The sequence below is a fragment of the Strix aluco genome, chromosome 2 (assembly GCF_031877795.1).
Source record: "Strix aluco isolate bStrAlu1 chromosome 2, bStrAlu1.hap1, whole genome shotgun sequence".
Lineage (NCBI taxonomy): Eukaryota > Metazoa > Chordata > Aves > Strigiformes > Strigidae > Strix > Strix aluco.
In genome coordinates, this window is record NC_133932.1 from 305,212 (window position 1) to 326,592 (window position 21,381).

The following is a 21,381-nucleotide window of genomic DNA, read 5'->3' on the forward strand; positions in this document are numbered from 1 at the left end:
GGAAGTTGCTTCTACACAGAGTTGTTTGGGTCCTGTACAATCCTTGTTGATCATGTTAGAGACAAGTCTGCCAAAAGGGAGATTAGAGGTTGTGACTTGAATTCTAGGATCTAACTGCAGACTGAAAGGGAAGAGGCAAGAAACATATACTAAGCTGTACTGTAACTTAGTCTGAAACTATTAAGAACAGCTTTTGATGCAGCTTTAACCAGGCTTCCAGCTGCAGTGGTTGCCCCATACAACAGGCATTACTGTGTTTTCTGCCATTTAAAAAGAATTTAAATCTTGCTGGCTGAAGTTTCAGGGTTGTTAGGGGCTGGTTTCCTATACTTACAGAATACTGGTGCATAGGTATGATATGGATACTTAAAGTGCCTGTTTTCTACCAACACAAAGATTGAGTAGTGACTGCTTTAAGGTATTACCTACCCGAGAACTGACACTGTACTATTTTCATTGAAACCCCCCAAAATACAGTCCCATTTGTATCGTTTCTGAGTGGAGTGCACTGGAGCCCCCTAAAACATCCTGCTAAAACGAGGTGCTTAGAACTGTCCTGACAGACTGAGGAGGGCGGAGCTTGTGTCACCTCTTCAGCTGATTCTCATCTGCTCTCCCCATCTGGGATTCCACCGATTCTGGTGGCTGTTGCAAATGGCACTTTGCAATTTTAAAATTAAGTGGCCAGCCCTGGGAATCCTGCACTGCTTTAATCCTCCAAAGGTTGTGTTCAGTTCCTGCTCTGCTGCACATTAAACTGCTATAGAGAGGGGAGGGAAAGGCAGATGCAGTAGCTTAGAAAAATGGATGTATAATAGTTGCTACAATTTAGAAGTTGGAGCCAGGTGATGGCCATCATGGATGCTGATTGCTGAGTCTGTGGGAGGCACTAAGCTAATGCAGGAGACTTGACTCAAATGGTAAATTGTTAATTTTTTTATATTTATTTTTCAACAAATAAATCTTCATTTCACCTTATGCTTTGTGGCTTGTTTCTTAGGCGTTCCAGTATGTACACCAAAATGCAGCCAGAAGTACAGACCAAAAAATACCTGCTGGAATAGATAATGCCACGGAGTGGAATGGTGTGACTCATCTTTTGGGGGGAAAGATGCCTCAGGGTTTGGCTTAATTTAACGATTCATTTTAATTTTTTAACACACACCCCTAGCTCATTTCAGAGAAGCCAAAAGAACATTAAAAAAAAAAAAGTTGAGAGCAGCTGTGATGCATTTAAACATGAAGCAATTCCAGTACCTGTCATCTTCTGGAAGACTGGGCAAAAAGAATCAGTGCAACAAGTTTTCTAACCCTTTTAACTGACGCCCCTCAGCCTTTTCAGGTGAAGATTGGCCACGCAGCAGAACGCAAGCCCATTCAGACATTCTATTAAGGAAGCAGTATACAAAGGTGGGGTGACGTGAATCACTTTTTAACGAAACAGTAACCTGCGTCACTTCAGCAATAAGGAGAGTTTTAACACATATATTCCAGGTAAGACCCATGAACCAAAACCTGTTGCAGATTCTCCTGTAGTAGTGGTTCTGCCTGGCAGCTTCTTGCATTGTCCCAAAGTAGTACAGAGCAGAATTTGCCTCTTTTGCTTAGTGTATTAAATTTTCTTTCCAAGTTAGAAGTTAGGCATTCAAGGAACTTTGTTAAGGCACATACAACTAAAGGACAGAGGTAGAAGAACCATGCGTCTAGATTATCTGATAATTTGCTGAAAAATTCATAATACCAAAGCTGACTTCAGAAGATTTACAGAGACAACATGGTTCCCATTTCTATGTTCTACAAAAAGCCCCAAAAAAGTAACTAAAACATTGTGCTGCGTAAAAAGCAATAGTAACTACTACTGTGTTGAACTGATCTCACCTCCTCTATCCTAGCTGTAAAATACTGTAAAATACCAAAGTATGTGAGAAGATATAAAAGTTGTATTTGAATCAATTTTAGAATTACTACACCAAATTTGTGGGTTTTTTAAATTAACTGGCCTCTTTAGCAGTAGATTGTGGAGCAACGAGTAACGGAATCCTTCCGAAGATGAGAGCAGCAGCCTCTTCACCCAGCTTCACTTTTTCATCTCTATGCCATAGAGATCACAACGCTTCTGGCTTAAAATAGGAATTTGTTGACGTATTTCTGCAAGCTTCTTCAGATCTGCAGGGGGGGAAGAAAGAGCTATTAGAACAGCAGTCAGAAAGGAAAGCTCCTGCCTTGCTCTGAGGTAAGGCAGGGAGAAGAGCAGCTTTCAGGGAGAAGGGGCCTGTGGGGCACCGCACCTGGGCAGCCTCAACTCTTTCCTAAAGCAGCAGCTTCCTCATAAGGAAGGAAATAGGAGGAGTGGAGTCAAGTGCTGCTTGTTCTTACTTTGGTCTAGCAAAGGTGATGAAGGGATGGGAACACCGCATCATCTGAAATTGCATGTGCAAGCCCACAGACTTAAAAGATTGTCTCTCCTTAGTCTTGTGACCTGTACTCAAGAAAGCAAGCAGAAAAAAGCACTCTACCCTTACCTATATCTGTGTATATAACTGTTTCCTCTGCCCCAGCTTTGGCTATGACTTCACCCCTGCAAGAGAAAGCACATGTGTTCACAGCATTAACACCGAGGTCTGAAGGCATCGGTCCAGTTGCTGCTGTTTGTACAAAAGGGAGCTCCTACCCTTGATGTCTACAGCTGTAAAGACAGGGCTATCCTAAAAATAGCATCATAATTCATAACTCTGGCATGATCGAAATGGCTTCCAGGCTTTATACGTGGCACATTTTATAAGCAACATATACATACTTCACATAAGTATGCTTCTGAAGATCAGGAATCATGGTATGAGCAGCTCTGAGAACCAGTGCCCGTAAGCATGCGATATACCTCCAGGGGAAAGACAACTTCACCAGGGACAACCGTATATGGCAAAGACTAACACTTCCTCCTTTTAGATCCTACCGGCTTTTAATAGGAGTATACTTTCATTCTGCATGAGCTACTGGACGGTACTTATCAGGTCTCCCAGTAGGTGTTCTGTCACTGCTTTCATCATATAAAGTTAAAAGCTCAAGACATGGATAAAGCTTTTCTTACTTTGCAATCATCTGGAAGAGAACTATCAGTGGATTTATTTGAAAGAAAATAACTGCCTGAAGATTTGGTCACTTTTACCTCCTGTGCACCTGCGTGACTTCTGCTTAAGTCAGAATATGTCTCTTACCTAGCTGAAGACATTCTTCTTTCTTATGTCAAAGCAGTGTTTTTCTTTGAGGAAATGAAATATTTTGTGTAAGCTGTTTAAGATGGTTCAGTTCTGCACAGAGAATTACCAAAATGTATAGTATATAATGGGCTGAACTTCAGGGACAAGTTGAAAAGGTCAGCAGCTTAACTAATGCTAAATACTAGTACTAAGTAGCTTCTTTGTTACCAAAAAGCATACGTACTGTTAAACTAGTTTTAGTGTCTTGTTTTTCAGTCAGACAGTTTTAAAGGATGATTTAAGAATGCTTAAGTATCAGGTGCTTTTTACCCAGAACTTATGACATTTTTAAGAGTAGATGGAAATGTGGCATTGAAATGTGACTATCACGTAAAACATTTTTAAACCAAGAAAAGGTAGGTTTGGGGTTTTTTTCTGAACTCACCATGGATTTACTACAGTGCTGTGTCCCCAGGCAACATAGGATGCTTTTTCATCTCTAGCAGGAGATACGGTCGCTACGTAGACTTGATTATCAACAGCTCTGTGTTCACAGAAAGATGAGGGAAGGGGTGGAAAAGTGAGGGTTTTTTTTTTTATGCCACCAAGTAACGAAGCGGAAGAGAAAGAATTTGCTCTGAAGAGCAAGCTGTATGTCCTCTTAAGGACTAGCCAAAACTGTAAACGATATGAAACGAACTGAAAGCAGAGCCTGGAAAGAGAAGCCTCTAGCACCCGCTCCGGAGTTAGTGGGTAGAATGAATTACATGTTCATTCAGTACGTAGCAAAGTTGATTGAAGCTGACCAAATGAATAAATAATGCAGCACTTAGGAATCTCAGCGTCTATTTCTATCTGTAATTAGAGCAGTTCTCAAATGGTTATTGGCTCTTCTGTCTAGAAGTCTGTGTGTGAAGGGTGCTTACAGAGCCACGGGAAAAAGCTCCTCGAAAGGGCATAAGTGTGGAGGGGCTGGAAGGAGCGAAGGATGAACATTTCCTGCTTTTCTCCTTGACAGCAAAATCATGTTGGTGTCCCATGCAAGGCCTGAGGAATGGCGCAGCTCCAACAGCAGAGTGGCCCCGCAGCACCACTTGTGCTGCAGGGTGTCATTTGGAACACAAGAACAGTTCCATGTGCTAAAACTCCCTCTGGAACAGGATAAGCTGTTACTTTGTTCTTACCGTCCCCTCTGCAGCAGTTCCCAATGAGCTGGTCCTGTTGTCAGGTTAAAAGCCCCTGGATATATCAGCAGCTGGCAGCCTTTGTAAAAAGGAAAGAACCCAACCATCATTAAGGGGAATGTGGTTTACCCTACAGTGACCCTTCACACCGAGACTCAAGGCAAGGTTTCTCTCAGTCCCTCCCAACCTCTGCCCAAAATGGAACCAAACAGAGCCTGTCCCTGCATGACACAGGTGAGTACTTCTGCCAGCAGAGCCCTGTGATACACTGCCAAGGGTGCGGATATACCCATCTCTCTCAGCAAACGTGTATCAGGAAATGATTGTTACTTTACTTAAGGAGAACAGACCCTTATTTGAATAACAAAAGTCTGTATTTTGTGTTAGGGGGAGAAGATAAGAGCACCGGATGACACAGCCTGCCCAGTACTACCACCCTGACCTGGCCCTGCCTAGTTCCAGCCTTAGGGGTAACCGTGCTCCCTTCGGTGACCCAGCCTCACCTTTCTGGCCGTAGACTTGAGCCATCTCCGCAAATCTGATATCATAGCAGATGCCCAGGCCCACTTTACAGTATGCTGTTCTCAAAACACAAGAGACAACAGTCGTATCGCTGTCACAAGTACACAAAAGCAATCACAAGACTCCCGGTAGCCATCCTGCCAACTGTTATTTTACGTGTCTCACAGTAACACGAGAAGCTGTATTTAAATGTGTATCCTTATCTGTAACAAGCACTGCCTATTTGTGGGGAGGAATTCATGGTTCATGATGAGGAGGACTGTGAGAAGCAGTCTTACCTACACCCTTTAAAAACAGCCATTTCCACAAAATCGTGGTATACCAGGCCTTTGTGTAATGTATTCCTTTCTGATTTAGCTGCAGGTTTTTCAATTGTTTTCTTCTTAAGAAAAGAAAGCAGTCACTGCTCTTCAAGGGCTCGAGAAACTACAGTCATGTACCTTCTTACAGAATGCACATTGCAAGGAGGAAAAAGTGACCACGGGAGATGAGACTCTTCAGAGAGCTCAGTAAACAGGACGTGTTAACTTTTGAATACTGGGGCAGGGAGGGAAGTAGGTGTCTTGCTTTTTTAATCTGATATCGTTGATTCAAGAATGTTGGAATGGGATTTGCAGTTAATTGTCTCCATTATTACATCATCCTCACATGAAACAATGTGCCAGTGTAGCTGTTTGCTACACATCTTCTTTTCCAAGCCATATTTTATAAGAACCATTTAAAAGATGTAACTACTATAAAAAAATAGAGTAATTCCTCTTTGACAAATCAATACCACTATTTATTAAGGGAAGTGCCATGATGTATACTTCAACCCTTTCTACTCCTCTGTCCTTTTTTGCAATCACGCTGCCTTTTTAGAAGTTTCAGAAGTGACCCACGCATTTGGAACAAACTTAAACTATATTTGCCACGGCTGTCAAATGCCTAATATAAATCTGATCAATAGTCTAAAAATCTATTGCTGGGGAGAGGGAGGGGTAAGAGAACTCCAGAATGACTAGTGATATTGTGGTAGAGCTTCTTAGAGGGACGGCTTCTCTTATACTCACGAGTATCAAACATGGAGAAACTATTCCCTGGACTCAGTGTTTCAGACTCTTTGAACTGTATCTTCCCAGGAATATTAATGTCAAACAAATGAACCTGTAATTACAGTATGATTAATAACAATTAATACCATTTCTCTGCTTGGTATTTGTGCCTCTTTCTATTAGCCACGTTTTCTAGCTACCATTATCTAGACAACGCTTTTGTCAGGATGCCAACTAAACATTGCTTAAGATTGTAAGATCTGCTAAAGATGATTTAAAGCAGTTTTCTTCTTTACAGAAATAGACATATCTAAAGTTATTTGGAAAAAATAAAAAAGACCAGCCGTTTTAAACAACACACATAATCCCTGTGACCCAAGTGATGCACATATCAAATATTTATATTGCTTACCAAATAGAATGCCCTATCCTTCTCCCATGCAGTAATAGAGAGTAGTTAAAAATAGCTAAAAATATAACAATTAATTTGTAGCATGGGTCTATGTCTTCTTCATGGAAAGAATCCCTGCAAAATAGCTAGATATCTTGATCTAATGAGTAATTTTGCAAGAGAAAGGATACTTATAAAACATCTTGAATTTGTCAGGATGATTTTAAAGTCTGTTAAAGCAGGCGATGTTTTCCTCTCTAAGATTTGAGTCCCACTCTTGCAAAACTTCTCCAGAAAATACCTTCAGCAAGTCATAAAGTTCCCATGACTTCAGCTATGCAGATGCCTCTTAGACCCTGCAGACAGTCTTTATCCCTCCCTTGCTGTGGAAGATTCTGTTCCTGACCAGAGTCTCCTAAAAATACAGCTGGTTTTGCATTATTATTTGTTCATATTTACACAGTACAAGCCTGCACTCATTCTACAACTACCGGGCTTGCAGGCTGGTGTGGTATGATAGAAGGAAAGCAGCACGGTACTTCAGCAAGTGATCTAACAGTGTAGCACCAGTTAACAGAATAAATTAATACCTGCACCCCAGAGGTATTTTGCACTACCTCATTTGTTCCAAGTAACCCTGCATTCTCTTTTTTTTTGTTTTTCCTTGAGAGAAATAAGCTGTTGCTCACCAAAGGAATGACACCTGTATGTACAGTCAGATTAACAGAAACTACACTCCACAGTTACAAATAGGAGGTAGTTTCACAGAAGGCACAAGGCAATGTCCAGGTGGAAGATGCATCCAGGTGGAAGCAGCAGCATCTGCCATGAACAGCAGACACAGCTTAGCTCCGGCACTTGGACTGCAGCTGTCTGCACTGATCGTACACAGAGCACACAAAGTAGGTGAAGGACAGTCTATATGATAACAGGAGGACTAAATCCGTGGGGAACCTGAGGGAAAATCCCGATTCCATTGAAGTGGCACTGTGTTTTAGACCTAGACCAAGGTACACAGAGGAGTTGGATCAGGATTCACGCTTCACCACAGTTCTCAACTGGCATCTGAGAAAAGCCAGTTATGCCTTCTGCATTTTACCATCCTTACCCAGGACAAATTTATGACCACCTTTGGAAGGTCCCAAAGAAAAATTACAGGCAATTTTACTGACAGTACACAGCTTATTATTAATGTGAGATTCTACTAATTCACACCACCTTTAGGCACAGATGAAATCATTTGTGCAACACTGCTGAGAAACCTTTTAATAACAATATTCTGCCATCTTACCTTCCTATGCTTTGCCAATATAGCACCATCAGGCCCAAAGACAGCACACGTATTATACAGCTTTCCATCATCCTCTTCTGGAATGGATCCTGTGTAAAGGCAAGAACAAAGAGTTCCCCCACTGTATTATATGGACTTTTGATTCAATGGCAGTAATAGACATTGTCCACTTGTCCCTCTATGACACGGTCACAAAGACTAAACTACCTCCAATGAGATATATGCTGCACTCCTTTGCAACTTCTGACAGCTTTTGTGTCGATTCCCCAGGGATCTTCTCTGCATACTCCTTAAAGTATTGTGTTCCATATGGAGAATTAAAGCATTCCTAGAATTAGGGGGAAAAAGAAGTTAAAATCCAGTTATACCACTGCAAGGAGATGTACTTGACCTTTCAAACTCCTCTCTATCAGTGTTCTCATACAGTCTTTAGTTACAGGAGTTTAGTTTACAGGAGCTCGATAAGCAAATCGGAGAATATCAGGAGGCCAGAGAGACCCTAACGATTAGAGAAAATGCAGGGGGTGTGTTGGTGTGAACGTGTGCCAAACAGAACATGAGCTACATGCATCATGCAAGCTGCAAGTAACAAGGCTAGCGTATTTATCAGTCTAGGCTTAACAAGATCACAAGATGTGTTCTCATCAGAACGATGACTCAAGTTCCACCTAGCTCACTTGCCAAGTTACAAGCTAAATAGATTCTCTCAAAACCGACATGCTTGTGCTCATCCACAGCACATAGTTTTTTTCATTTTTAAAAGGACCTTGGCAAAAGCATGCATTTTTCAGTTACTCATTCTTTTGCTAAAACAATCCTTTAAACACCATTTCCTCAACTGAACAGTGTCTTCTGTCTTAGGCTCTAGTTAAAGATTTGCTGTCCCTCAGAACCAGGCATGTAATCTTTAGAGTAAGATTAACAGAGCAGTTTAGATGCCTAAAGTAGGTGGCTAGTGGTGTTTGAGATAGTCAAAATATCCAGAACTTTTACTCTGCCTATTTGCCAGCTCTCTGAGGATGTGAGACTTGTTCTCCCTGCCCCCAATACTTTTTTGTCCCCTAAAGGAGTACAGCTGAAGGCCACAGATGGACTATCAAACAGTACCAGCACCCACTCTTTCACAAGAGATTCCCAGCCCAAGCATCTCCCTCAGTTGTTACCTTTGCTCACTGGAACTTGTACCAGGAATTAAAAAAAAAAAAAAAACAAAACCAAAACCAAGCTGTGAATAGCACAGTAAACGTATGGCTTAACCACTCAAGCAAACTTCTGAACAACTGTAGTAGATTCTACTGAACTGGAGTAACTGAACCAAAACGGGATGGATGTTTTTGCCCCATATACAGACACCGGGCCAGCAGGCACCAACTAACCCACAGCAGAATTTGTAGATGGAAGAGGCAGGAAGGGAAGTCTCTGCAGACTGTCAAACAAGCTTCCCAGGCTTTTGAAAGCTGGACTGAACTTCAAGGAAATAAAAGCAATGCCAGCTGCCTCCACCTTCATCTTGCCACTTGCAGTGCCAGTGCGGGTGGTACCGAGGCTGGCAGAGCTCTGTGCAAGCTTGTGGTAGCAGCGCATGGGGCTGCCCGTCAGTCAACGCTAGGACAAAACTGCAGATTTTGGAGATTCTGCGCTCTCCAAAGCGGTAAGAATACCTGGACAGATCTTTGAATTGCTTTATATCCATTTCTAGATTCAAATGGTTTTATTTCTTTATCCATAAACATTACAAAGTGTTTTTCTCTCACAAATTTTTCCTGGTTCAGAAATGAAGTTTAACACGTGAAGGCTGACAGGTCACGGGAAAACTGCTGTATGCCTCTGCAAAGGTGTAGATTACATACTCCGTGCAAGTTATTTCTGTTCTTTATGTAGCGTGGCTTTAAAAAAAAAAAAAAAAGGCAGAGGGAAGAGAGTATTTCATGCCCATGTCCTAATGCTAGTACAAAATTTACCTCCCAAAAGTCTGTGAAAAACCTTGCTCTTGTTTGACGAGTTTTACTCTAAAAGCATAAATTATCATTGGCAAAATAAGTACCTCAACTAAATAGGTCCAGAAAACTCAATGTTTGTACACATGATGAAACTAGCAAATAATAGATAATCTCAACGTAGGAGGCCCAGTAGAACAATCAAAGGTCACATGTGCAACAGAAGAGCTGTGTTAGCACAGAGGAGCTGGGAAGGTTGCTTAATGCTGCGCCTGTGACAGCAGGAGGGACAACATTCTGTATGTAAAACATTCAGACCAAAAGTTCACCCAGAAAAGAACTTTGCACTCCTGAGTCAGATGCTGCAAGGCACAGGGGGAACACATGAACCCCCAGGAAAAGAGGAAAAATGCTCAGAGCTGCACTGGGAGGGTCACCTGGTTGCCAGCACACTCCTCTGTGTGAAAATTCAGCAAGGTTATCATGGCTGAAGCCCAAGAAGTAAATCAGAAATTAACAGTGATTTTAAGTGGCTATTTATGTTCCCACACAAGGGAGCGACAAGAGAAATGCATTTTAATCATAATTCACAGCCATAAATGACCTGCTGGAAATATCTTAAATCTATTTTGTTTCTTGTGTACTATTCAATCTCAAATGATTATTGCAAAGAGAATCACTGTACACCTGTTTTCTTTCATCAACAGTCTTTAGCTGAAAATCACCTTTTCCTACATTTCTAGCATGGAAGGCTTCTGCAAAGATTCAAACCACAGCATCGCTTTTGTGAATTCAAAACATACCAGTGATGGAATTGCCTGGGATTTAAACCAGCACAAACTTAAACAGAATCTTATACCACAAAAGAGACAACCTGCTTTTTCCTTTTTTTTTTTCTGTGCTTCTTGTTTTCGCCCCCCTTAACTGTGCTGCTAGACAGAACCCCTGGTTTTTTTTTTCTATTTTGGAGCCTCATACAGCATCTAAGCTATCCAGAGAGAAACAGGAATACATAATGTGTGACTAACACTAGAAAGAGGTTTCCAAGGATTTGAGGTGTAGGTGCTAAGTAGCATGATCTTTACTTACAGGTAAAGCCACAACTTTTGCTCCTCTAGCTGATGCTTCTCTCACCAGCCCACAGGCTCGTTGAAGGTTATCCGATTTAACGGCAGACACATGAAGCTGGATAAGAGCCAGGCGGAAGTCTAAGAGCAGAAAAGAAAACAACTAGGTCAGCAGAATTCCCCCAGGAAAAACTCTTAGAAATTTGAATTCACTAATGAGCATTTAACAAAATTAATTTGCTCATATATTAACATATACACAAACCACTTCCAACTCATTTTGTGGCCTGTCTGACTCTGGAAACAGTCTCTTAAAACCGGGAGAACACTCAAACCTAGGCCCGCCAGCGGGAACCACCCCCCGCCATCGCTCCGCTCAGGTCCAAGATCAGAGTTCATAGGCCAGTAATGGGTAGCCCGGGCAGTAGCCAGCCCAAGTTCTAATGTAAGGTACCAAGTGACAGGAAGGAAGATTACTAGTCACCTAGACCTGCTCTTCCTCCCCAGTTTGCTACACATTTTGTGAGCCTCCCGTTTTGTCACGCCCATCGCCTGATGAGCGCTGCACACCCCAAAATGCCACTAGCAACCTAAAAGATTGGGTAATCCCAAAAGCACAAATACGGGAATAGTTTGCTTTTATCCCTCAAATCCCACCTGGCCTGGGAAACAGCTATAAAAAACAATAAAAATAACATCTTTCCTGATCATTTCTTTGCAATTTGGTTTCTAGCCAAGCGAGAGCTGCAAGTGTTATCAACACTGTCTCTGCTGGGGCTAAGCACAATTTATATTTGCAGGCCCTTGAGGTACACAAGTGGGAGAGATCAAACAAGGTTTTGTGCACACCCGTTGGACTTCCCTCCACGAGTCTCCTAGTACCCTGGGCTGTAGGAAAACACATCTCCATCAGGTAGAACTGTCTCCTTTTAAAAAAACCCAACACTCTGGATTCATAAAGAAAAGTACCCCAGTTTCAAAGCATCTCTCTTCTCTGGAAAACTCCTGTTACACAGTCAAAGACCAAACAGGGTAAAGAAAAAGCAGGAAGCAACACAGCCAGCCTCAGCCGTCAGGGAAACAGGAAGAACTGATTCAAATGACGATGAGATCTGGTCAGGAACAGATTATCTTTCTTCCTACTTCAGTTCTCACTTCAGCAGCTAAGCAGCTAGTTTCCAGAAGTTATGCAAACGATTAACTGCTTACTTTGCTGCTCCTTCATGTGAGAGACTTTTAATATTTGGCTTATTGAGTAAACAAAGCTTCACTGAGATTTCGAACAGATGTAACCATAGTTAGCTTTCAGGCCCACCCTGATAACCATACTAGGAATCTACCCAAAACTTTCCTGTACTTGTGGAGTACATTTTAGCTCTGAGAAAATGGACACGTAAAGATTTACATTTCAGCGTAAGTTCACTTTTGAAAACAAAACCAAAAAAACCCAAACGAAAGAGCATCTACTAGGAGAAAATTTAACAAACTTTGTTCCCATAATGTTTAAAACCATTTTTCCATTAATTTTCCCATTTTCCCCATGCCTGAGGTCTGGAGTTTGTTAAAGAGCAAAATTAAAGCTCAGTCACAACATGTACTTGTGCCCACAGTTTTGTTTAAAAATGCTGAGATGCAGAAGTAACAGAAATACAGAGAAACGTGCAGCAGTGCTGTAGAGGCCCAAGGTCTCTTGTTCCGGCCTTTCTAAGCTGCCTCCAAAACGTCTTCAAAAGCAATTTTTAGGATAGCCTACAGCAATGCACACCACAAACAGGTAGAAGCGCATCAGAGTGAAAAATGGTGTGTATTTGTATTCCTATGAAGCATGTTTTTCTGGAAAACAGCAGAGGCTAAGCGGTCTGGTTTGTTCAGATCAAGCTCCCGACAAGCCGAGCGCTGCAGCAGCAGAGACGCACGGCCGGCGGCTTCCACCGGTCTGCAGCAAGGCCGGAACGCCCCAGCACCTCCCTCGGGCCCCGGCGTTATTTCAGACCCCTCAGAGGCTCCGAGGCAGCGCCCAGGGCTGAGGCCTTCCCAGTCCCGGCTGGGACTGGCGACCCCGGGGACACTGCCAGCAGCCAGCCCCGGTGCGGCCCCACGGTCAGGGGAAAGGGCCCCGAGAGGACAAGGAGCGGCCGGCAGCGCCTCAGGGCGGCCCCTGGCGCCAGAGGGGAGGCGGTGACCCCGCGGTGAGCCCCGGGGCGCGCGGGCAGGCGGCGCCCGGCAGCGGCCCCCCTCACCGGCTGAGGCCCGGGGCGAGAGGCGCAGCTGCGCTGGAGGGGCAGGTCCGAGCCCCTGCCGGCCCTTTCCTCGCGGCAGGGCGGGAGGTGCGAGGGCGGCACGCGAGGGCAGCGCGGGCTCCCCCGCGCCCGCCGGCACTCACCGGCCATGGCTCCGCGCGCCGCCCGCATCCCCGCGCGGCCCCGCCGCCTCCCGGCCCCGCCGCCCCGCGCCTGCGCCCCGCCGGGCTGCTGGGAAATGTAGTCCCGGCCGCGGCGGCCCCGCCTGTCGGTGCGCGGAGCAGGGGCGGCGCTTCCGCCGGCGTTCAGGTACAGACGCCTCAGGCGGCGCTGCCGAACGTCTGCCCGGCGCCGCGGGCCGGTGTCCCAGGGCGGCCCCGTGTCCCAGCGCGGCCCACACCGCTCTGCTGGCGCCGCGCGGGCTCGGAGCAGGCAGGCAGCGGGGGTGCTCCTCCCTTAGCGTCCAGCCCCGGCAAAGCACAGCTCTGCTTCTCAGTCTCTCGGTCCTCCTCCGCGCCCCTGTCCCCAACCCCCTTCTCCCGTCCCCGCGCCATCCCCTGCAGCCGGGGACGTGTCCAGGGCTCGGCCCAGGATCTCTGCCCCGCTACTAGCAGCCGCCCAGCGAGGACACCCCCATTCCCTCCCCCCCCCCCCCCCTCTTCACACAACAGCCAACTGCCAGCCTTTAGCACTAGTGCCCCCCTCACTCAACACGGCACACTGCCGCCTCAGTATACATTTTACAATCCCGGGCTTTTTAAAAGCATGTTTGTTGAACTGCAGATCGGTGTTGTGTAGAGGCAGTATTTCTCATGGAAGAGAATCTCCTCAGAGTAAAAGCTCATGATGGCTGAAGTGGCAAAAATAAAACCGGGTAACCCAGAGTGGTCAATCTGTTACCCGTGTACACGGGTGCAGAGAGATAAAGGATAGAAGTGTATAACCACCATAAAATACACAACCACCCCTACCTGCAGCAGTTATAAATCTGCCTTCAACAGAAAAACTGTTCAACCTGCCCCTTGGAGCAGCAAAGGGAACACTTCAGCCCAAACTGACCAAGCCAAAGGACGGCAGAATTACCAAGACTGGACAACTGTGGATGAGGGGATGCAGCAGCTCCTTGGCATCCTCCCTCCCTTTTAGTCACACCCATGGTAGGAGAAACAGCATATGTGGATTTTATTTTTTGGAACAGCACACTTGTCAGGGTTCCAGGTGCAAAGATCACCTGTCTCCTGAGTTCACAGGAGGTTTACAGCAGAGCAAAAATAAGGAAGAGAGTAAGTAGTGATGCCGTGTCAGCCCTTCAAGTCAAAAAGGGCAGGCTGAAACAGTTTCCCATGGTTCAGAGAAGCACGGTGTATTTCTCAAGTTTCAAAACAAAAATACCTGAAAGCACTAAATACACCCAAAAAACCAAGTTACACACTATCACCTTCCCAAAAAAGGGAAACTTTTCAGTCATTCAGTAGAGTACCCCTATATTGAAAAAGGTTATTTGACAGTATCAAATGTTTTGGAACTACAATTGAAGTGCAGTTGGAAGGAAAAACTACAAACACTGCTGAGACCCATGTATAAGGCCTAACAGGAACTAAACTGAAAGAGCAACAAGTAATCTTCACTGACATCTGGAGAGGGCAATGTAAATAAAACTGCATCTCCACAGCTGGGAGTATTTTTGGTGGGTAATACATGTAAAGGTCTGTACAAATCCTCATACAGATCAGAATCTAAAAGAATCTGTGAGACAACTGAAGAGCCACCAGTGAGCACAGAAGCACTGACTCTGTCTCTGAAACACAAAGGTAAGAGCTTCCCTCTGGCAGGAAAGCTTACTCCGAGAAGAGAGTTTCTTTCCTGCTACAGACATCATTTCCATCATCAAAATAAATAAAAATTAAAATGCCAGCAACATAGCAGCTGTCATCTCGTATTCAGTAATATAGACAGTAGTGCATGCAAAATAAAACAAGAGCCTGCAAACCTCTGGCAAATAATTAAAAAAAAAATTCCTTGAAGATGAAAGGGACAGGAAGTAGCATACTACTTTGATTTTTCTTTTCAAAAACTGTCATTCCAGTATTATAACTAGAATTTCTGCTTAGCAGTACAAGTTTTGTAACAAACAAACTAACTACAGATAGTATGCTATAAGGCAGAAGTAGCCTTTAAATTGTGGACAGAAATGCATAAAACCATTGAAATTATTCATAGTTTGGACTGAGCTTTGTAAAACAAGGAGTCTGTTGATAACTTGCACATTGCCTTAAAAATGACAAATAATCCTCTTAATGGCTTGGATTATACATTTCTACACAGAAAAGGTTTAAGAGCTGACTTAATGTACCTTTACTTACAGTGGATCTAAAAAGATCTGTATTTGTCATCCTCAGAGAAGCATACACACTACCCACTTTCCATATTTAATACCCAAATACACATTTAACAACTGCGTACTTTTCACAATTCCCTGCCCAATGATGAGGAGAAATGAGCTGTATCATTTTCATAACATAAAAGCATGATGCTGAGAAGTCTGGAATTTATACAGAGACCCCTTCTATTATCTGATCATTTGTTACCTCATTTTGACCTTTCTATGAATGCTTACTATGGCCCACCCAAAAGTATTTAATGAAATTAGTCTAAATTCCAAAATACTTACAAATGTAAAGATGTCACTGACAGTAGCTCCCTAGGATTCATAATCAGCTTCCACTCCAAAGATCAAATTCACTTCCATTTACAAAATACCTTTAGGAGAAACCGTTAATTGATTCAGAGAATTCACACAGTGTGCAACTGAACGCCTTCTGACAGAACAAGTTATGTTCAAATTGTACTGGTTTATTTACAACTGTAGTTTATAAACAGTAACACAAACATCTTTACATGAAAAAAATCTCATTGCTGAAGTAGGCACAGAGTCAGAGACTCTTCAGGATATTTTCAGAAAGGAGTAGGAAGAGGAAAATGTAATACAACAGCTGCTGGGCAAAACTATAAATACATGAGCATTGGCCCAGGTGCAATTTCATGCAAATATCTTCAACAGTTCAAGTTCTATTGGTGTTTACTCAGATACTAAGAACAAAAAAAAGGAATTAGTTCCAGAATTAAGGTGCCCTAGCTTGATTCCTAGTAAAATAACTTAGAATAACTGTTTTTTATAAAGGTCAGTTTAACTTATTTTACCTCCTGATGATGTACAATTCACAGGTTTTGATGCAAATACTCAGAAGACCTCACGAAGCAAAGCTAATCCCTATTATTTTTATTTCACAGTTTTTGCTAATTTCCACATCAGTCTACAAAGATGCTATGCCTCGGCCGTAAGGACATTCCTGTACCGAGCTTTTTAACACAAGAACCGTTCTTGGAACAAGCAGAAAGCTGCTGATAAACAATCACATAGTTGCCATCTCTCAAACATTAATTGATTTAGAAGATGTTTGTTAAAAGAATATAAACAAATGCTTGAATCAATGAAGGCAGTGAGTAATGAATATGTAGGTATATGGCACGTGAATCTCTTCACTTTGTGTGCATTAATTTTCTTGCTGAACACACCTTCTATCAGCACATAATTCTGTGCTGAACTGAAAGTTTTTAAATGTCTAATTACTATCTTAGACCATTTTGTTTCTGAGGAGCAAGGTAACTTGTTTTCAACTGTCATATTCTGTCAGGAAGAATTAACTTCAATTTCAGTGCACTTCAATGCACACTCATCTTTAGAAGAGAAACAGCCTCAACCCCTAAAATGTAAAATGTTGTGTAATTAAAAGAATCACAACCCTGTAATAAAAGCTTATTGTGCACAATTCATTTTGGTATTTAAAAATACTCTTAGTACCAATTCCAATTATTTAACCTAGCAGAAGGTAAGACTTTTTAAAAAAAGTTAATTTTACAAATTGCTTGCATTTTTTTCCATCTATCTGCAGCCCAAGCTGGACTTAACCACTTTTAATGAGAAGGAACCAGTATTTCTAAGATTTTTATCTGCTCTGCTCACAAACCTAAGTTTTTAATTGGTCCTTGATACCACCCAGTAGGCAAAATCAAATTTATAGACTGTAGGCAATGGAGATACTTTACTTTCAAGGGACAGTAATTTAGAAACTTGTTTTCAACCGCCTCTCTGTACCTGGCAGTGCTTCATTCCTTTAACACACTTAACGTGAACCCAGCTGCATCTTCTCTTGGAAAGATGTAGGTCACTCACATTAAGGCTGCATTAAAAATGAAACAAACTGACCTTTATAATAAACATATCTTCAAAACAAAAAATATAATAAAAAAATTAAAATCCTGTTCAGAAACTGATAATAATTTACCCTATCTTAAGCCTGCTACTCAGGCACTCCCATCAGCAAACAGAAAAATTCTCTTGAGTTAGTATTAAGTTGGGAAACAGTCAGCTTGTGTCCGCATAGAGTATCTTGGTTGCTTCTTCTTTATAAACCGTTCTCTACAAAGTCTTTAGTTATTAACTCTCCAAGGCATCCAATACTTTCATGATCTGTTGTTTTATGGCTTTGGTAGCATCACCTGCATTTGGAATCAAATACCTTAAAAAAAGATTAGAAAAAGCCATCATTAATTCACTATGAAATTTTTCAGTGTCAATTCCATAATTCTTGTTTTGATTTTTCCTCTGGCACAAGTTAGGAGGAAAGAAAAGGGGAATGTATTACAAACTAGTGAGAAAATAACATTTATTTCCTTTTTATACTATGAAATGCTTTCCATTTGTGAACTTAGAACTGTTGAGGAGTACTTCACAGGCTATCCTGGAAAGGAAAAGTTTTTAATTAATTGACAATAGTATAGATCAGGCAGTTAAAGATCTCTACACATAGCACTGTCTGACTGAAGCATGGCAGCCCTCTTTTTTTTTTTTTTTTCATTCCTATAGATAGCTCTAGATCATTTATTTACCATCCTTTCTCTTCTGGATTTAATCCAGTCAACAAGCAGCAAAGTTATCTGCAACATTTTCATTTACCTTTGTCTGACCTATTACCAAGCTAATTTCATTCAAAGCAGCAACAGGCATAGAACAACTTCCCTAGTTAGCTAGGAAATTAATCCCCCACTTCCTGTGAGAACAGTTCTCCCCAAGGAAGAAGATGAGAAACTCTCCAATTGATGTCAGCAACTCTGTTAAAACAGTGCTAAGAAACAACAGGCTCCAGCGGTGGAAGAAAGCCCAATACAACCATCCCTCCAGCTTCCCCCCAGCCTTAGCACGCAAATGCTGAGCATGGCAATACCTAACCTTCAGGAACCAGGTTTCAGGGGTTCAGTTTCTAGACTCCTTGTACAATGCTTAGGAAGAGTTAGATATCTCAAAAAAAGATATCACAGAAGTAAGACCACTCTCTTAAATCCCACTCTTCACAAATCCATACTTCAGGCTGCAGATAGTTGTCCGCTTCATTTTCATTTAAGACACTTTACAAAAAGAAAACATCCCATCCCCAACAACTGTTGTTGCAGACCATGGAGTTCCTTTCTGCTGGGTCTTGCAAACTCTCCTCATTCTGCTGGCAGATCTTTTTTTCTAGTTTACATCTGAATTATCTATTCCTAAATGCAACTATTACTTTTGAACTCACTTCTGCATGCCCCCGATTTCCAGTTGGCAACATTCCGTATGTCATTACTACTTACATCTCTGCTACTGAGATGGCTTACCTTTCAACTGCCAAAATTTCTATGCCTGAAGTATTGCTATTTCCATATTTAAAGGTGATCAGTTCCGGGTGTTTCTTCTTGGATGTGATTTTGACTACAGAGTTGAGTGCCTGTCGAGACTGTATGTAAGCCAGTCCCTTTCGTGATGGAATCTCTCTCAAACAGTACATATGAGTTGCTGTTACTAGGAGGTGACTTGAAGGAAAAGAAAAATACAAATTGAATTTGCTAATGAACTAAATATTGGCTATTTAGAAAGCTAAATTCTACAAATAAGCTACAATGAGAGAGCTAGATAAAACAGTTCCCAAATCTAAGAAACAGTTTTAATACTTCTAAAATCTGTAATTTAGAAACGTCTACAAAATACTTCAGATTTTCCTTCAGTACTGTATCACAGCCATTTCTGAAAACAAGCACGGCATCCACAACAGCATACAAAACCAGAGCGAGCAGTTAACATCCTCACCTCAGCACAACAGCCGTGAGCGCTATCAACAAAGATCACAACCACCAGTAACGTGTGAGGCCACGCACAGAGCAGGGAAAACGCCTCCAGCCTCTCCCTTTCATTCTTCAATCATACCCCAACCCCATCCCTCCATCTACAGAGCAGCAACTCTACATGTGGAGCATCAGACCTAGGTTAACAGGATGTGCTGGCGCTCCCTGATTGTCAGTCACTGTACGAGCACTCATGTGGAGATGCTGACCTGCCAGCTCAGTTCAAGACTCACTTTTGCCTTCTTCATGGAAGGAACACATGTTCAACTAGTAGTGGCAACAAACTAGTTGAGTTCCAACTCCGTTTGAGAAATCACACTACGACAGATTACTAATCATACACCATATAAATTAAATCTAACGGGAAAATAAAAGTAATAATAAGTCAAGAACAGACCATGATACAAGAGAAAACCTATCATAATTTTCTGTCACACAGATTCAACAGGATTTGTACTCTTTGGGGAAGCCTAAGTACAGAAGCACCACGTTCTGCTCTTGCAGGATTAACAAGCTCACTGAATCGTAGGGGCAAGATGGGTGCGTAGTACAGGGCACAGAGACAAGTAGACAGGAAAAACCAGAGCCACAGGTACTCGGGTCTACCTGCTCTTGAAAAATATGCCTATGTATACCAAGGATATTTTTCTTACTAACTTGTTTTGCAAAGCAAAACTTCACACCAGATTTTGTACATAATTACCATTCTATAACACTGCAAATATAAGAACGCAAATATAGCAGTAATGTTTTGTTCTTGGTTGTTTCACATCTTCATTTCCTAGCTTAATATCAGGAATAACTTAATTGCCCCCCCCCTTTTTTTTAAAATATGTATCAAGAGAGACATTTTCATTAAGCTTAGGTCTAATTCCAGTACCTGGGAAACATATGTCCATTTTCTTTTACTTCGTTACAGGGGAAGTTATACTTCACATCAGGTTTATTTATCCATGTTTGGATGTTGACGACCTCTTTTCGATCATCATCTGACATTGAGGAGCTATCAATTTCATCTATTTTGAAGGGAAGGGTTAAAAAAATAAAAAAAGAGATAAGATTTTCACACAACATGAAACAACTTTTCAACTCACTTAAACCCATAGTGGCTACACTGGTTCAAACCAAGGTCCATCATAAACAGTTGTTCAGAGGGAAGAAAGAAAAAGGCATGTCTATCTGGTACTTCTCTTTTAATTCTCTCTCAGCAGACAACTATTTTCAGCTCAGGGGATTTTTCTGGCTGGTCTGATTTGTCCATTCAGTAAAGTTTAATAGATTTCTTTCACATGGACTTGTCCAGACTTTCCTTAGAACTTTTTGCATCGACAACACCAGTATTTGTGGGCAAGGAGTACCAAAAACATGTCAACTACATTCCAGGAAAGCCTCCTCCTGTGGTTTCTAGTTTCTTGTACAAAAAGAAATAAGCACCTGTCGATCCCTTTCCAGGCCAGGCATTATTTCTGTGGGCGACTCTTCTTCCCTTAAATAGCTGTTTCACATCTTTCCTGTTCAGACATACTGTTTCTGATGTAGAGGAGCAAGACATACAATATTCAATGTGTGGGTGAACCACAGGTTTACAGAGACCTCTGTTTTATTCTGTTCCTTTCCTTATCATTCCTAGCATTTGCTTTTCTGACTGCTAACGAGCTCTTACTTCGTACAAACTTAGTGCTCCATGACACAGTCAAATCAGTCTACCACCTTGTATCTGAAACTAGAACTGTTTCTTTTTTCATGTCTCTCACCTCTCATTAATTCATATTGAATTTCATGTGTCATTTTATTGCCCAGACACTCAGACTAGCAAAAGACTCCTTCAATTCTTCAGTCTGTCCTTACTACCTTGAATAACCTTGGATAGTTAGCAAAAATTATTGTCTTTGGGTTCACCTCCTTACCAAAATTTTCAGCACAGACTTCTGTGAAACACCTGAAACTCCTGCAAATGTTATCCCTTAGTTGCAAAACACTGTTTTTTATGTCTACATATGGTGATTATGTTTACATAGTAACGTTGGTCTACATTAGAAGAAATGAAGCAATCCAGTTATCTGAAACAATGAACTACATTAAATTTAAAGAAATTACTCCCAGAAATAGCTTCAAAGGATACATCTTTAAAGTGCCTTTTTCAAAGCCAGTTTTCCACACTTTAACTATTTATTTCCAAGTAATTCAGAATTACAGCCACAGTTTTGAAAAGGTTTTCATGGAAAAAATACATTATGAAATTAAAAGGAATGGAACAAAATCCACCCTCATTTCACAGAATGGTTGAGGATGGAAGGGACCTCTG

At 42.0% G+C, this 21,381-nt stretch overlaps 2 protein-coding genes across 5 annotated transcripts in view; both read right to left on the minus strand.

Moving 5' to 3' along the window:
- Positions 1-920: 920 nt before the first annotated feature.
- NIT2 (nitrilase family member 2) lies at positions 921-13,076 on the minus strand. Its single transcript, XM_074807204.1, has 10 exons — positions 13,007-13,076; positions 10,646-10,764; positions 7,827-7,947; positions 7,620-7,708; positions 5,956-6,049; positions 4,885-4,959; positions 4,382-4,460; positions 3,643-3,741; positions 2,523-2,578; positions 921-2,166 (listed from the first exon to the last, which is right to left on the minus strand). Exons 1-10 carry the CDS (start codon positions 13,032-13,034, stop codon positions 2,078-2,080), a joined length of 849 nt encoding a protein of 282 aa, XP_074663305.1. The 5' UTR covers positions 13,035-13,076; the 3' UTR covers positions 921-2,077.
- Positions 13,077-15,695: 2,619 nt separating this feature from the next.
- TBC1D23 (TBC1 domain family member 23) overlaps positions 15,696-21,381 on the minus strand; it is a 36,526-nt gene continuing 30,840 nt past the window's right edge. For all 4 annotated transcript variants that reach the window (XM_074807241.1, XM_074807224.1, XM_074807234.1 and 1 more), the window contains 3 exons: positions 19,957-20,092; positions 18,573-18,767; positions 15,696-17,443 (listed from right to left, as the gene is read on the minus strand). In XM_074807241.1, the coding sequence (XP_074663342.1) occupies positions 17,362-17,443; positions 18,573-18,767; positions 19,957-20,092 (413 nt within the window). In that variant the 3' untranslated portion in view covers positions 15,696-17,361. The remainder of the gene's footprint in view (positions 17,444-18,572; positions 18,768-19,956; positions 20,093-21,381) is intronic.

Coding starts and splice junctions, on each gene's coding strand:
- NIT2 (XM_074807204.1), bottom strand. CDS start 13,034: ATGCGGGCGGCGCGCGGAGCCATGGCCG. Junction 10,765..13,006: donor GGCGCGCGGAGCCATGGCCG/GTGAGTGCCGGC, acceptor TTCTGCTCTTAG/ACTTCCGCCTGGCTCTTATC. Junction 4,461..4,884: donor TCAAGTCTACGGCCAGAAAG/GTGAGGCTGGGT, acceptor CTTTTTACAAAG/GCTGCCAGCTGCTGATATAT.